This window comes from Hyperolius riggenbachi, chromosome 3 (assembly GCF_040937935.1).
Source record: "Hyperolius riggenbachi isolate aHypRig1 chromosome 3, aHypRig1.pri, whole genome shotgun sequence".
In the NCBI taxonomy this organism is placed as follows: Eukaryota; Metazoa; Chordata; class Amphibia; order Anura; family Hyperoliidae; genus Hyperolius; species Hyperolius riggenbachi.
Window position 1 is genome coordinate 263,712,836 of NC_090648.1, and position 17,589 is coordinate 263,730,424.

Sequence of the window (17,589 nt, forward strand, 5' to 3'; positions counted from 1 at the left end):
CTCAAAGGGAAATGCATTGCGGGACTTGTAGTTCCGTAACAGCTGGAGGGCCGAGTTTGCCCATGCCTGGGCTAACATCTAGAATGTATCCAGCTCCCACTGTGCCAGATGTTTAACTGACAGCAATGGACTAGCACATTGATGCCCCCTGACCCCACTCCATTTTGCATTACACTGCGCGCTCCCCATAGCAACAGAACCAGTCGCTCGATTGTAGCCAGATGCACCTGTATGCACTCTAGCACTGAACTACTGAAAGTGTATAGGTAGATTTATACAGACACTGAAATAACTACAGTACATGTTATTGCCAGATAGACTGCAAAAACTGATCCTGTTATAGCTTGCCCAACTTTACTAGAAGCAGGAAAACACTAGTGGTCCAGGTGCTATAATAATGGAAGAATAATGATCCATAGAAATGCAGCACTTTGCTATGCAAACATTTATTTTAGACACAGGTCCCACTTCATCCAGCACCGACTACTGTCATTTCATGAAATACTGCTGTACACACAGTATATAAATAAATACTGCTTTACAAAGTGAACCACATCAGCGTGAAGCTCTGGATGGTGTGAAATCCATGACCACAGTAATGTCTGCACAGCAGAATGCTGAGCGCATATCATTCTTCATTCTGATACATGTGAGCAGTGATGCGCCCAGTGGCGGCACATAGTGTCCTGCAAGATCCTGATGTGAATATCCCAGCAGTCTGGAGCAGAGAAGCTTAGTTTAATAATACAGGAGGATCAAAAAACAGGAGGAAAAAAAAAGGAAAAAAAAAACACACAAACACAGGCTTAGTAAAGAACATTACATTTACAACAGTTTTCAATTTTATTGTTAAATTAAATATCACTATTTATCTGTATTGGAGAAAAAGTTCATCTTTTTCTCCAGCTGTAGCAGAATTAATGCGTTTGGAATTACATTGTCAGTTTACCTATCCTTCTTATTTCTGATGAACTAAAATTCTTCTTTAGGTGTGGTTAAAGGGAAGGTTCAGGGACTAGCTAAAAAAAATAAAAATCCATTTCCACTTACCTGGGGCTTCCTCCAGCCCGTGGCAGGCAGGAGGTGCCCTCGGCGCCGCTCCGCAGGCTCCCGGTGGTCTCCGGTGGGCGACCCGACCTGGCCAGGCCGGCGGCCAGGTCGGGCCTCTTCTGCGCTCCATGGTGCGTTCCACGCCGGCGCGCTGACGTCATCGAACGTCCTCCGGGCTGTACTGCGCAGTACAACCCGGAGGATGTCCGATGACGTCAGCGCGCCGGCGTGGAACGCCCCATGGAGCGCAGAAGAGGCCCGACCTGGCCGCCGGCCTGGCCAGGTCGGGTCGGCCACCGGAGACCACCGGGAGCCTGCGGAGCGGCGCCGAGGGCACCTCCTGCCTGCCACGGGCTGGAGGAAGGCCCAGGTAAGTGGAAATGGATTTTTATTTTTTTTAGCTAGTCCCTGAACCTTCCCTTTAAAGCGAAACTGAAAGGTCTGTAAAAAAACAACAACAAAGAGCTTCAATGACCTGGGGCTTCTGCCAGCCCCCTGCAGCAACCTGTGCCCACACCATGAGTATCGATCCTCTGTTCCCCCCGCTGCGGCTCACATTTCTTCTGGTGGTGGAAGCCAACTTCTAAGTCGATCTCCACCGCACCCCGACTACGCGTATCATCATACACGTTACCATGGTCAGGAGAAAATGCTCCCGGCGGTGGGAGTGTGAATGAGCATGCGCGCAGCCAGGGGGAGACATGGGAATGCAAGATTGGTATGTCACGTCGTAGGCACAGGTAGGCTGCAGGGGGCTGGCAGAAGCTTCAGGTAAATGAAACTTTCTTTTACAATCCTTTCAGTTTTGCTTTAAATATGAGCTATCATTTTTTTCAGTCTCAAAACTTCCTATATTGAATAGGCTGCGACAAATATGCGTATTCCTTGCGTCCAGCAGAAGTATGTCCTGGGGAATGTGTACTGCATGTTGAGAGAAAATCACTGCTGAACGCAAGTAATACATTAGCATGCTTTTAGAGGAAATTGTGGAACATGCAAGTTATCAATGGAATTACAGTAAAACTGTCTCTCATATTATATATAAAATCTGCACACTTACATTGATATCATTCAGTAAGGAGTTTGAATGTTTCTTCCGGTCACTCCAGTTTACGCCCACTTCCCAAAAATATAGATCCATAAACTGGCCTCCTCTACTTTGGCTCTAGACTACGATACACACACTACACATATATAGACATGACTATGGTAGGGATTAGATTGTGAGCCCCTCTGAGGGACAGTTTAAGTGACAAGACACAGACAATATACTCTGTAAAGTACTGTAGAAGATGTTGGCGCTATATAAAAATACTAAATAATAATAATTGATATTTAAAGAGACCCTGAGCAGATGCCGTGAATATGCTTATAATCACACACACACCTAGACTCTTACCGGCCCCTTAGGTAAGTGCTCCTGCTCCCGGCTGCTATCCATTACATGGGATCGGCGACTTTCTCATAAAGTCGCGCTGTGACCCGGTAAAAGGAAGCCTGCGTGCCCTCTCTGTGCATGCACAGGCTTTCTGGCTTCTTCCTCCCCTCCACGTGTGAACTGCAAAATGACGTATAGCAGAGGGATGGGGAAGAAACCAGAAAGCCTGCACATGCGCAGAGAGGACCCCGCAGGCTTCCTGTTGCGGGGTCACAGCGCGACTATGTGAAAGTCACTGATCCCATGTAATGGATAGCAGCCAGCCATGCATAGCTTATATGCATACCCACGGCATCTGCTCAGGGTCCCTTTAAGTATACATCTTTTTTTTGTGCAAATGACCACCCCTCCACACATCTCTACATTTATCTGCTGCCAATTCAACGTGCCCACATAGAAAATACTAGTATACCAGCTACTTATGTATTTTGAAGGTGCTGGCAGTAGGGATTCCTACTTTGTTTTACAAAAATCAGCGATCCAGATTACGAATCCTGCTCGTAAAAGTTGTGTCTATTAACGGTAGAATTGTTGGTGAAGGATAGTATTTTCAGATTATTCAGATCATATCGCATAAAAACAGAGAAGATGGTCATAATCAATCCTAAGCGCACTATCGAACATTTCCTTAAAATAAAATGATTGTTCCGCCTTGCAGATTCATAGATCTGAACATAACTGGTGGAGATATGATCACAAGTTGGATTTTTTAGTGGTAGGTATGGATAGATGAAATACAACCTCTTCTTTCAATGTGGATGATCTTACCTAAAATATGATAATTCACTAATAATGTTACCATTAATGAGCACCTTTAAAGGTGTGCCCATGTCACTGGCTCAGCAAGTAATGAAGCTAGGAATAGCCCCATGGGCTTGCACCTTTAAAATGTAACGGGCAACGTCATCTCACATATTTTTATTTCAACAGATGAGCAGTAATAAGCTTTAAAAATGCACAAAAAATGTGAATAAAATCAGTGTGATTTGACTGGTAAATATAAACAACAGTTCAGCTGCTGAGCATACACCTGCCAACAGGCTACAATGAATGTAATGCACAGAAAATATGCATGTTTCCAGTCAATGTAACATACTCTGAGCCATGAGCGATCCATCCATGTATGTATGTATAATGTGAACACTGTGCGCTGTAATGCCATTTCAACATTTATTCTTTAATGAGTATACATTTTTTCACTCATGTATGCCCTTTCATTTCTCTGCATGTAGCCAATTCTGTAAGTCGTGCACATAACAGAAACCGCCATCAATGTGGAATAATGGAGAGGGGTTATGAGAATTTATATTTGTCAGACCTCAGTGGACAACAGCAGGTTTAGGGCTAGCTTGCACAGTGTATACACAAACGTCACAATTTGCCATGATATCCAGTAATTTGGAAAAAAAAAATTGCTGATTAACGCCGTTTTCATTATTTCATTGTAAAAAAAAAAAAAAAAAGTTGTTAGGTGCATAATTTCAATGTACAAGCCAAAAATACGGATATTGCGCTATTAGTGTGATAAAACGGCCCTGTGCATTTTCACAAATGTTTACAGTGATCTCTCCCTCCACCCTATCACCATTCACATAAAGTTATGCACCAATGATAAAAGCGTACCGGAAAGCAATAAAAACACAACAGTGGATACTCCTGGTGCTCACCGATCCAGCGCCAAATCACCTTAAATATATTCGACAAGAACTTGTTGAATAGGTTTCTTGTGGTTAAGCATCCCTCGTGTACAGGTGACTGTGCAGCCATACATACAAGTATTCCAACCATAATGAAGCTACTTGTGCACAGCTTTCTTCCTCCGTGCAAAAGACCTTTGTTCTACTGGGCATGCGTGGACCTTACTCGCGCATGAGCAGTATGAATGCATTCACACATGGCCGGTAGTGCAAGCAGAAGGAATAGAAAAGGGTGATCTTTATACAGGAGTATGGTTTATGTCGATAACTGTCAAGGAGAAGTGTGTGTGTGTGTGTGTGTGTGTGTGTGTGTGTGTGTGTGTGTGTGTGTGTGTGTGTGTGTGCGCGTGTGCGCGTGCGCGCGTGCGTGTGTGTGTGTGTGTCAATATATATAGATGAGGAAAAGCCAGTCTAATAGAATGCTGATTTGCAGCTTTATCTGAAAAAGGAGTTCCTCAGTAACACTGATGATTTTGTTTTCAATTATTCATGGAGATATTCAGATCAATGTCACTTACCCTGAGAGCAGGCTGAGCTTTACTATCAATAAGGAGATTTTGATTTTCACTAACTAGCAGAATGTATTTTCATATTCCACAAGTATGTGGTTGGAAAATGCAAGAGATACTTGAGTCTCTTGTAAGACAAAGCAGGTCCTCTTAGCACTAAGATCTGAGAGACAACATTAAATGCTGGCCTTACAAGAATTTGCGATTGCTGAAAGTAGGTGAGCACTAGTATAGAACGGTAACTAACCTACTCAAAAATGGTGATAGGGAAGGGTTATCTTTATACTACACAGTAAAAATATGGTAGACGCTCAATCAGCTGATGACGGATATGAGGCGCTAAAGAGGTTGGGCAGAGACACAGTGCAACGTTTAAAGAAACCTTGGCTCAAACTCTCAAAAAATAGATTGTTGTTTCCACATATTCACAGACATGTTGGTAAGTAGAAATGTAGGCGAACAGCTCGCGAGCTGCTCGCCGCAAATAGCGCGCCCTGTACTACTTCCAGGTCACAATGTCCCAGAGCAGTACTTATGCCAGTGTCTGCACGCGTCCTTTAGTACACATGCTCTGGCCGGCGATGCGCATCGTTGTAATCAGGGACGCGCACCGCCGGGACAGGGCATGTGTACTACTCCGGGACATTGCGAGGCCGGAAGTAGTACGCGGCCAGACTGTCCATAGAGATTCCCTGGCGAGCTGTTTACCAGCATCTCTATCGCTAAGGCATACACATGAAAGTGTCGCATGTAGAAATGGACGCAAAATAACGGCAATAATTTCACCGATATTGTACTCACATAATGTACTCACACCCCTTCCCCCATAAGGTTTGTGTATCTGCTCTCTGCATTTGTGCTGAGGATGGGAAGGAAATGCCCCGAGTCATCCATGTATGCTCACAGCCGACTCCCAGGAACATTAATAGAGCAACATGGGATCAGAAAATAAGTGATAAGGTGTGTAGGTGTGTGTGTGTGTTAGGACTGGTCCATACCATGATGCTAAGCACCTAGAGTGTCTGAGTTTACTCAAGGAGCTTTGCTTTCCTCCAAAAGTCCAAAATATGCCAGTAGTTCAATTGTTTTTTGCTTGAGGCCCCTTTTACACTTGGAGTCAAAATCGTGTTGCATTACCCCATTTTAACCCAAGGAGACTTTCCCACCTATTGTGGTCCATTGTAGTACAGCGGAAGCATCCAATCCAATGCACGTGCAGCAGCGCGTTACTGCAAGTGCTTAACGCTCGGTGCTTGGGGCAATGGCAGTCTATAGGCAACGCAGTAAGTGTAAATGACAGAGAGCGGTGCACCGCTCATTTAACGGCCAATGGGGACCCCAGTGCTGGGCAGGCGGTGCGTCATTGAAAGGGGGTCGGCGCTATGCATATGACCCTGTCATCGAACTCTGCTGCAGGGCCATATGAGTGAGGTTTCTTGTGTTTTTGCTCCTTTCGCATTGCACTGCAAAAAACAAGCGTAAAACTGGCCCAAGCTGGGTTTGAAGTGTACGTTTTTGCAATTGTTTTGATTATATTAGAACATATGTTTGACTGGGCAAATGTGAACAGTTCATGGTCTAAAAATTGCTGTTAAATATACATTTACAGTATAAATGATGATCATAAATAACCTTCTTGTCTAGGATTCTTATAAGAAGAAACTTTAACGGCTTTGAGCATTTTTCAGAATTAGGATGTCCTTTGCATAATAAGCTTTGCTTTGAAATATCAAACCTAATGAATACTCAAAAGAATACACTCTCTGCATTTTGAATGTGGAAAAAGCAAATTAGAGAAGCAGTGCTACATGTAAACAAATCAATATATCAATTTTATGCGGACGAACCTCACACACTAACTAGTGTACAAGGCTATGACAAAAACTGACTGATGGCTATACAAGCTGCCGACATATTTCTTCAGCTCTGTGAGCATCTGAATATATGCAGTGCATGAAAAACAAACAGCAAAACATGAAAAACCTGCAAGAAATACAATAATAGCAGGCTTATAGAAAAATAACTATTTAGTAGAAATCTGCAAAACCTATGCAAATACAGATTCCAAGAGACACAGACTTCCTACACAAGAAGTCATCAAATGAGATTCTATGGGGGAAAAAAAAGAGGTTTTGGAAGAGAATTTTAAAAATGTAGTGCTATTCTGAAGCCCAGCATATTCAGCCAATCAAAATTAGTGAATGCACTGCATCCCTCTGCAGTGAAGAGGAGCAGGGAAGCAAGCTGTCATTCAGCAAAAGCATTCCCAACAACCAGCACTGCTGCTCTTCTCAGAGGAGGAAAGGAAAGACAGGACCCCACTCATGTCTCCCGAGAGCTGCAGTCTTCAGTATGTTAAATTACTTTCATCATGTATTTTCAGATGCTTATTGATTTCGCAGTGGGAAGACTGAACGAGCGACCGCAGCAGCCTGTAAGCAGCCGTACATGCTCTGCACGTTAGCACTATGCTGAAACAATGGCACAGCACAGGAACATCTTTTCATTAAGGTCATTTTCTGGAGAGATATGTAGCACCTGCTTTCCCTGTGTTCTGCTTACAAGTGAACAAGATGAAGCAATTGCAAGTGGCTGACAAAGGATCTTTAATCTCTGGCTGAGGTAAGCGCTGTGCCCACTTTCACATGGTACTGAGTTTTAGATAAGATCCTTCCTGCAACACAGCCCAAGCCTGATTCCCTTCTGTTGTCTGGAAGAGGAGACATGAATGCTACAATGCTATACAACAGCATTCTGTGTTGCATTCATTTACTTACTGATACTTCATAAGTACTGTTTTGTTCATAGTGCTCACAGCAGGTATAATTAAATTCAAATTTCTTAGATAGAAATAATCAGTCTCTGCATGCACAAAAGGTAGCTGAAACGGAGCTGTATTACTTTCATCCTAACATGTGTAATAAGCTTTTGTTTCTCACAGTGCTTCTTGTCATTTGTGTTATCCAGTCATTTTTCCCTACTATTTGTATGGCTATGGCAAGAGTGAATTAGACTTGAAAGAACTTATTTGCATTGAAGGCAGGGTGATAAACAAAACGCAAATTAAGGCAAGCTCGCCTCATGCAAAGGGCAAATTCACATAGAATTCATTCCAGCCATAATCGTGACTATCATGTAGGGGAGTTTCATTTTACTATGTCTGCTGGAAAGTCCTAGCTAGTAGACTATGGATGCAATGTCTGAGGTGCTGGTCACCAATCAATGCAAGCAAAGGGTAAAAGCAGAAAGACATCAAGGTAAATAGGATAATCGCCAGTATTAGTATTTTACCTTATAGAGGTTACTACATAAGGATTATCTATGAAACAATTAGTGGAAAGGTAATGCACAAAAGGTAAAATGTGCAGGCACACGTGTGTACGTGTGGTGTGTGTTGTGTTGTGTGTTTTGTGTGCGTGTGTGTGTGATACATATTGAGCATGCAAGTGTTGTAACTAGGGTGGTAAGTTAGAAGACTCCTATAAATGCAAATACATGACAATGTCTGTGTCACCAAGGTGTCAAACATAAAAAAATACATACCGTAAATCTTTTATAAAAAAATGTTTTACTACTTCTAATAATTACAAACACATGTTCATTTTCTTAATACAAATAAGCCACCAATATTAATTATTTGTCTTTTCCTTTTAAAGGCCAAACAACTCCTTCTTCAGTGCTGCCCCTCACAGGCGGAGAAATGAAGTGAGCATTTTTTTTACCCGCCAAGCGGAAAATGGACTTTACTGACAACCTTTATTACCAAGCAACAAGGGGATTAACAGAGAGCATGGAGGGAAGTTACAAATAGACGCTAGAATTGTGGGAGAGCTGTGGCGCGCATGGTTATTCTTTCCAGGTGTGTCTGCATGAACTCAAAATGGTGAGCAATACAAATACCACTGAGATACTATTATATCTAGGTGAAGGATAGTAAAACCAATGGTGGAAAAAATACACAGTTCCAAAGTAAAGGCAATTTTTAGATTTTGTTATTTTTAGCATTTTTTGCCTTAGTTGACCCTATTAATGGTATAATAAGCATCTTTACATTAACCAGTCCATTAAACATTAATGCTCCTGTCAAATACTAACATCACCCAGTTCTATTTTTTTGTTTAGCAATCATTAGCAGAGGTTGAGTGAATAAAATTTTCTGTTACACTCGTAAACAGGCATATGTCATATATTTCTACAAAAATCAATGGAGATATCGCAATCCAAAAATATAAAGATTATATATATATATATATATATATATATATATATATATATATATATATATATATATTATTTTATTTTATCTATAAAATTGATTATTTGGTCAAATAAACCTAAAAATTGCACAATTTAGTTGCATTGTGTGTGAGCACCTTAAAAAAGTGCAAAATATGAAAGTCCAATACAATACCAATAAGAGTCCAATACAAAGCAACATATTATTCTTATATGGTAGTAAGGAAATTAAGACAGACTAATCAACATGTAAAGAAGGATGAAACAGCACAAGTCTAAAACTAAAACAAGAAAGGGAAGCACAGTACCAAAAAAATAAAAATAAAAAAAAACATTGGATGAAAGGGAATAAAATGCCTAATAAGTTCCAATCCTACTAAACAGCTTTACACACATCTGACAATGGCATCATGCATCAATCTTTGAAAAGATGTTTCAGTGAACTAAAAGGTCCCTTATGGCAGAAGGAAGCAGGTAGGTGTTTAGCAGCAGGATGCCAATCTCTGCCTCACATCTATACTGCCTAGAAGTACAGTTGCTTTGCTAGCTGTCTCCATGCAGCCCACTTCACATCTGATCTTGTTACTCACTGCAAGTTAACATATTCTGGGTTACAAAAGACGAATTTGGCTAATTAACGCTGCTCTTCTCAACGAGTGCTCAGGTCACAGGAAGTGTACTGCCTGTGACACAGGACTGATGCATTATCTCTGGCCAGTGTGGGATCTGGCAGGACTCACATTTTCCATTTTCTGTAGACACTCATTTATACATACAGAGAACAGCAAAGGAGATTTTCCTCAGAACAACACAAATTACAAATCTTCAGCAAGCTGGTCAAAAATGCACATTACCCTAAATATGTAATTCTTCTTAGTAAAATATAAGAGGATATTGAAAAAAATCAAGCTTCTGGAAAAAAAAAAAAAAAAAAAAAGATAGTGTCTTCTAAGGACTGCCTGAGTGCAAATGCTGTTTATAGCTAACAGTATTACTGGAGATAAATCTGCTCTGAGCTCCGTCTGGTCCTGCAGAATTTCACTTCTTGTGAGATACACTCGGAACAGACATCATAGTAGAGACACAAAACCAGAACACTAAAGTGTAATACATCTTGACACGAGCACAACACAAAAGGGAGCACCGAACGTAGCAACTTCTGTTTCTCCGGCTAACCTAAAACTAGATATTCCAGGGTGACATCAAAAGGCGAGCAGCCAAAAATTACTGGCCATCGGGTGTTTAATTGGAGGCTTCGCGACTGAAGCAATTTTGTACACAGGGGAAAATAACATGCTTGTTCGCTTAATAATGACAACTGTCAAACAAAAACACAAATTGCATAACACAGTCTCCAAATCCTCTCAACACCAATATGCAAAGCAAGAACATGTAGCCAATTTCAAAACATATATCGATACATATATCTTATACTTTATATGGTCATATAAATGTATCTAGGATTATCTAAATAGACCAACTCACAGATTTTCCTTAAAATGTCTTTATATGTTAAACCCCATGCCTAACCCTTCAACCTTCCCACAGACTGCAGGTCCTTCTATTTGGTTCACGTCAACTTTGTAATTTTATTTTTTGTTTTGGTAAAGATATTATGATTTACTATGTTTTATGAGGGTGAGGAAAAGAAGTGGGGAAAGTATGCACATAAGACAGATGCATAAGAACAAGATCCTGGGTTCTCAACACGTAGGAGGCATACCTGTGGGGGTACTTGACATCGGTTCAAGGAGTAGTGGAACCTGTCAGTGTATTACAATGGCTTTGGAGGTTAAAAAAATGATAAATCATAAATAACCCTGAATAAGTATTTTTAACTAATTAAAAGCAAAAAAGGTTTGTTTGAAGAGCAAGCACCAAAATGATGGCGTGCGCTTAAAAATGTATGTGTGTGAAGGGGTACCAGGATGCTATTCAGAAAAGGAGATAATCCACAATCACCAGATTTCATAAAAGGGGAACATGCTATAATAATTCAAGTTTAAAAACACTGATGCAGTTTAGATACAGCAGTCTGGTGTCTACAGGTGAAGTATAAATTCTCAAATAAGCAACTGCTATGTTTGCTATTATGCACTGAATAATGTATGTACTCATTTTTAGGCAGTAAAAATAAACACTACAGAATTGCTGTTTCTTTCCTTGAAGGGCTAAAACTAGTGTAGTTTATTCATGTGTTTTGTAAAAACATAAAATAAAAAAATAGGGTAATTAAAGTGAAACCGTGCCCAAGAATTGAACTTCATCCCAATCAGTAGCCGATAAACCCTTTTACATGAGAAATATATTCCTTTTCACAAACGGATCATCAGGGGGCTCTGTATAATGGATATTGTGGTGAAACCCCTCCCACAGGAAACTGTGAGGACCCAGTTTCCTGTCTGTGAACCTCGTTGCATTGTGGTAAATAACTGTTTACAGCTGTTTCCAACTGCCAAAAAAGCAAGCAACAGCTACTTCTACTGACATCACCTGCCAGCAGTAAAAATGTCTCCATGTGATAAATGTCAGAATGTAAATCAAGGAGAGGAACATTATTTGTACAAATTTCTAGGTGACATGGTGGCCTCTAAAGAGACCCACAAACAAGCCCTTAATTGAATCAGAAGGCCGGACTCACTGAGCCAGCTTTAAGGCAAAAAAAAAAAAAAAAAGATAAAATATATTTTTGGCCTTTTATACACCTGTATGTCTGGTGAATGCACAGTCTAAGCTTCTACTGAAAACACAGAGCGACCAAGTGGCTTGGCTCCGCCCCACCCAAGGTGATCCCAGATAATTGGTAACCTCCCTAGGAAAGCTCTTTATTTGTAAAATTAACTTCATGTGAAAAACAGACTTACCCCTATCCACAATGACAAAGTAAAAATAGATAAAGTAACCAACAGGTAAGAAAAATGTAACAACATTGCAGAAAAATCTTTAGCAACATTAAACTTGGCAGAACTTCCAGCTAGTTCCTATAGCAACAACAATACAGACTAAAGCAAATTTGCATAAATTAAGTACTTGCAAAGGGTGGGAATCAGTGGGAGCTAAAAGTGTGCGTGTGTGTGTGTGTGTGTGTGTGGACACACACACACTTTATTTTTTCTACTTTCCACCTGCATCACTGCAAGGTGCAGGTATTGTTGACTGATAAAAAATATTATTACTTATCCTTGGCTAAGGCAGCTGGTACTACAAAATGCTGTGAATGCGTTTAGGGAAATTAAAGGCTTATATCGAAATTGTGACTTTGGTGTCACATATCACAGGCTAAACTAGCCACAATTCTTGTAAGAAGCAGCAAGCACAGATTAGGCTGTTAGCTCTCACAGAGATGAAAACATGACAGAAGATCTAACAAGCAGAATGCCTAGCGACTAGGCAATGATCAGAATGGCGGAATCAAACCAACATCACTTTAATAGCTGTTACAGGGCAATTATTGAAAAGCATGTTCTTGGATTTGTCCATATGATTGCTTATGGTCAGTTTAGGGAGTAAATGTTAGAGCTAAGCTCTGAGCAGATGTGTTTTCCTCAAACCCAACTAGTAAGAGAGAGAGAGATAACCAAAAGAATGATATTACGGTAATCGCAGTACAATCTCATGTATCATTAAAAGCCACCAAGGATGCTGAAAAACTGGCATTTTTTTGCTCTGGAAAATTATGACCAGTACAATACAGTGGAACCTGGTTTGCGAGTATAACTCATTCCAGAGACACGCTTGTAATCCAAAACACATCAACGAAAATTTCCTCATAAGGAATAATGACAAACCAGGCGATTCATATAGAAAAATTATTTAATACAAAGTACTGTGCTGTATAAATAAAAATGTTAAGAAGACTCACTATAACTAACAGAATTTTTGCTATCTGTTGGCTTACCCCAAACATTTTTGTCTGGAACTTATCCAGGATCATGCAAGACTTTTCCAATGACAGTTGCTTTTGCCTACTTTTGAGGAATTCATGGGAATGTGACACTGTACAATCACTGCACTCAGATTAAGTACAATTATGTACAATCCTGCAGCATCTAAGGGAGAAGAACTATCAGTTCAGTTGTGATAACGTGACACGCATATACATTTTGAGCTTGTATATCAAGGCAGTGCTTGTATATCAAGTTAAAATTTCTCAAAGTTTTTGCTTCTATTACAAAGAACTCTCAAACCTAGTTACTCTTAAGCCAAGGTTTTACTGTACCTCAATCCAACCGCTTATACATTACCCAGCCTGGTTCCAGCGATCAGCGCAGCCTCCCCGCACAGCTCCGGTCTTCTCTATGGGGGGATCGTACATGTAATAATTGACGTCATGCGCAGTCCCGATCCTCCCCATAGAGAAGACTGGAGCTGTGCGGGGAGCTGGAACCAGGCTGGGTAATGTATAAGTGGCTGGATCGGAGGTGATCGGGGGTTCTGGCCACCTAGCCTAGTGCTAGCTAACATATTCGGCAGAAATGACACCTAATAGATTTCTCCTGGGGGACTCCTAAGGCTGCCAACACCTCTATAGCAGTATGCCGGACAGTGTCGGGCATACCGCTCCGGAGGTTAAAGCATTAACCAACAGTGCAGCATGAAATGTGCAGTGAAAAGTTTGAACATGTCATGTGCAGTAATCATTCATTTTTTTCAGCTGTTTGAAATTGATACATTAAAACTTTGTTGCACACTGCTTCAGTAAACCACCTTCAATATTGGTCTGCAATTTGACAGATATCTCTTGGTACACACTTTTAATTATGATTGGCCAATTTTACCAACTCCATGTAGTATGGAGGGTCAACAAATATTGAATACTATGAGTAGATTGTGCAGGTAAATCCCCATACTACATGGAAGTGGTGAAATTGGTTAGTGATAGCCAATCATAATTAAAAGTGGGTACCAGGCTTTAGGCTGCATACACATATCCAAATGTGATTGGCCAATTACTGACCAATGTTACCACCTAGATGTAGTATGAGGGTCACCAGATTTTGAATACTATAAAAAATATTGTACAGGTGTGAGCTACTTGGTAGTGGTAAAATTGGTCAATCAAAATTGGTAGTGTGTACCAAGCTTTAGATCAAGGCTCCCCACCACTGTCCTCAAGGCCCACAAACAGCACTTGTTTTGGAGAAAACCATAAGCATTCACAGGTGAGGCAATAAGTGTCTCAGCAGAGCTGATTAACTACCTATTGGATTCCACAAAACATGCACTGTTGGTGGTACCTGCGGATAGAGGGTGTTAAAGGACAACCGAGGTGAAAATAAACTAATGAGAAAAACAATTGTATCTATCCTCCTCCTCCTCCTCCTAAAAATGACCTTTTTTTTAGATATCCCACAGTTTTATTTTATATTTAAAATTAGTTTTTAAGTTTTTACTGTTTCATTGTCTCTGCTCAATGACATCTTAATTGAAGTATGCCAGAGCTGAAATCCAAGAATTATTTACCGTATTTATCTCTTTCCTGCTCTCAGAAGCCATTTACTGACAGGAAAGTGTTTTATGGCGGTCATTACTTATCAGTGAGGGTTATGCTATAGTCTGACCCAGTCCAACCCGGTCCCGACCCAGACAGAAACTGTCACTTCCATACCTGATTAACTCTTTCAGGCAGAGAAAGAAGAAAAAAAAAGGAACACAGCCTAGTTATTTGTGTGTTTGGCACTATACATACACATGTTTATCTCATCATGTCACATGTCACCTCGGGTATCCTTTAACCTCCTTGGCGGTATGAAAAATACCGCCAGGAGGGAGCGCAGCAGTTTTTTTTTAAATTTTTTTTTTTTTTATCATGTAGCGAGCCGAGGGCTCGCTACATGATAGCCGCTGCTGAGCGGCATCCCCCCGCCCGCTTCGATCGCCTTCGGCGATCTCCGATCAGGAAATCCCGTTCATAGAACGGGATTTCCTGGAGGGCTTCCCCCGTCGCCATGGCGACGGGGCGGGATGACGTCACCGACGTCACTGACGTCGGGACGTCATTGGGAGTCCCGGGCCACCCCTCGGCGCTGCCTGGCACTGATTGGCCAGGCAGCGCTGGGGTCTGGAGGGGGGGGGGGGCCCGCGCCGCAGCAGATAGCGGCGATCGGGCAGGGGCCGGCGGCGATCAGAGTGCTGGCGCAGCTAGCAAAGTGCTAGCTGCGTCCAGCAAAGCAAAAATTATGAAAATCGGCCCAGCAGGGCCTGAGCGGCACCCTCCGGCGGCTTACCCCGTGTCACACACGGGGTTACCGCCAAGGAGGTTAAGAGAGAGGCCAAGCAGAACTGCAGATCTGACCATACTGGGGTCAAATGCCAACACAGGTTGCAACAAGCTGGATTAGGAAAAGGAAACTATTAAGGTAAAAATCTGCAACAGTACTTTTAGCAAGCAATTATCTTTAAGGATATAGTAGTGGTTCATATACTTAAACCTACCTTTACATGTGCTCAAAATTGGGATCTGATCTATAATGCAATGAAATTACATAAGAAATTATATTAGAGAGAAGAAATGAGGGACAGACAGCATAAGAAGGTCCCGCAACTGCTCTTCCCTCTGCTACACCCACAGGCCTGGGGAAAACAACAGCCACTACTTGTTTTATTTACTAATCAGTACCTATTCCACTCAGAGTGTCTACTGTCAAGTAGATAGGAGCCACTTAAATGAAATAGGGCTGTCTGCTTTCTACCCAGCACTGCCACTTAGTGCCTAGAGGGAGCAGTGCTTCTGCACCTACATTTTACCAAGTGGCAATTCTTGTAATCCCTGTGTCCCTGGTACTGCAGGTGCTGTTAGTGGGATGAAGGTACAGGGAGCCTGACTTGGAACTCTTTAGTAAGTGTAATTTTGAAGCACATCCTTCATTTAAAATGACAGCATTTCACCATTAGCTTCTCTAATAACACCTTTGTGTTTCCATAGGACTCATGCCGCCTAACTCAACAGAATGTGTTTTACATTCTTGCTGGACACAAACATGCATTCTGAAGCCAGCAACATAACAGTCCGCGATGAGATTGATGACGTCAGGTCCAACATGTACAAACCACTGTCATACTCGCTTGGCTTCCAGATCTCTGTCACCTGTTTCCTCGTGCTGGAAATTGTTATGGGCCTTGGAAGTAACCTCACTGTACTGGTTCTTTACAGCATGAAATCCAACCTTATCAACTCTGTCAGCAACATTATTACTATGAATCTACATGTGCTTGATGTGATAATATGCGTAGGGTGTATTCCTCTGACTGCTGTTATCCTTCTGCTGCCATTAGAGAACAATAGTGCACTGATCTGCTGCTTCCATGAAGCCTGTGTGTCTTTTGCTAGTGTCTCCACCGCTGTCAACGTATTTGCCATCACTCTGGATCGCTATGACATCTCTGTAAAACCAGCCAATCGCATCTTAACAATGGGTCGTGCATTTATATTGATGACATCAACATGGATAGTCTCCTTCATTTCTTTTTTGATACCTTTCATAGAAGTGAGCTTTTTCAGCTTCCAAAGTGAAAGCACATGGGAAAACAAAACCCTTTTATGCGTCAGCACAAACGAGTACCATACAGAACTTGGGATGTATTACCATCTTCTGGTGCAGATTCCAATATTCTTTTTCACAATTGTTGTGATGCTAATAACATACAGCAAAATACTCCAGGCTCTCAACATTCGTATTGGCACAAGGTTTTCAACAGGACAAAAGAAAAAAGTACACAAGAAAAAAACCATTTCACTTACAGCACAGCATGAAACCACAGACGTATCACAAAGCAGTGGCAACCGGAACGTAGTCCTTGGAGTACGGACCTCAGTATCTGTGATCATAGCCCTACGTCGAGCAGTCAAAAGGCACAGGGAGAGAAGGGAAAGGCAAAAACGGGTTTTCAAAATGTCACTACTTATAATATCAACTTTTCTCATTTGTTGGACGCCCATTTCCATCTTAAATACAACTATTTTATGTCTAGGACCAAGTGACCTTTTAGTAAAACTCAGACTCTGCTTTTTAGTCATGGCTTATGGAACGACCATATTCCACCCTCTGTTATATGCCTTTACAAGGCAAAAATTTCAAAAAGTCTTGAAGAGTAAAATGAAGAAAAGAGTGGTTTCCATTGTTGAAGCAGATCCAATGCCTAACAATGCAGTGATCCATAATTCATGGATAGAACCCAAGAGGAGTAAACAGTTAACAATGGATGACAACGAAGCCCGACAGAAATGTTTATCACCTCAGGTAGTCACTGACTAACTTAGTGTTCCTTTTTTCTACCAGGGACGAAAATGAGTATGAACAAGAGAATTGTACTGCTAACAAACAATGGTTTTTATTTATTTTTTACACTGGTAATTACATTGTATATTTTCAATTTGTTTTATTTAGGATAGATGTTGGAGTTTCACACAACAGTACAATGGGGATGCCAGTCTGCCCATGTAATGTGTATACTCAGATGATATTTTCTCAGAAAGACATATATGTGACAGAAAGACATTTATGTGTATATCCTTTTATAAGAAAATAGAAAACTGACTCTCTCTCTCTCTCTCTCTCTCTCTCTCTCTCTCTCTCTCTCTCTCTCTCTCTCTCTCTCTCTCTCTCTCTCTCTCTCTCTCTCTCTCTCTCTCTCTCTCTCTCTCTCTCTCTCTCTCTCT

General features: G+C 41.3%; 2 protein-coding genes across 4 annotated transcripts in view; one reads left to right on the plus strand and one right to left on the minus strand.

Moving 5' to 3' along the window:
- The window catches only part of COG5 (component of oligomeric golgi complex 5), a 497,428-nt gene that overhangs the window by 363,909 nt on the left and 115,930 nt on the right, over positions 1 to 17,589 (minus strand). The gene's annotated exons all lie outside the window — the stretch shown is intronic.
- On the plus strand, positions 6,724 to 17,504 carry GPR22 (G protein-coupled receptor 22). 2 transcript variants are annotated; one of them, XM_068272683.1, is made up of 3 exons: positions 6,724 to 7,316; positions 8,351 to 8,553; positions 15,856 to 17,504. In XM_068272683.1, the coding sequence occupies exon 3, from the start codon at positions 15,881 to 15,883 to the stop codon at positions 17,183 to 17,185; it is 1,305 nt and encodes a 434-aa protein (XP_068128784.1). In that variant the 5' UTR covers positions 6,724 to 7,316; positions 8,351 to 8,553; positions 15,856 to 15,880; the 3' UTR covers positions 17,186 to 17,504. The 2 variants fall into 2 exon arrangements, with proteins under 2 accessions (XP_068128784.1, XP_068128783.1); XM_068272682.1 differs by having other exon boundaries at positions 6,725 to 7,316; positions 8,351 to 8,577.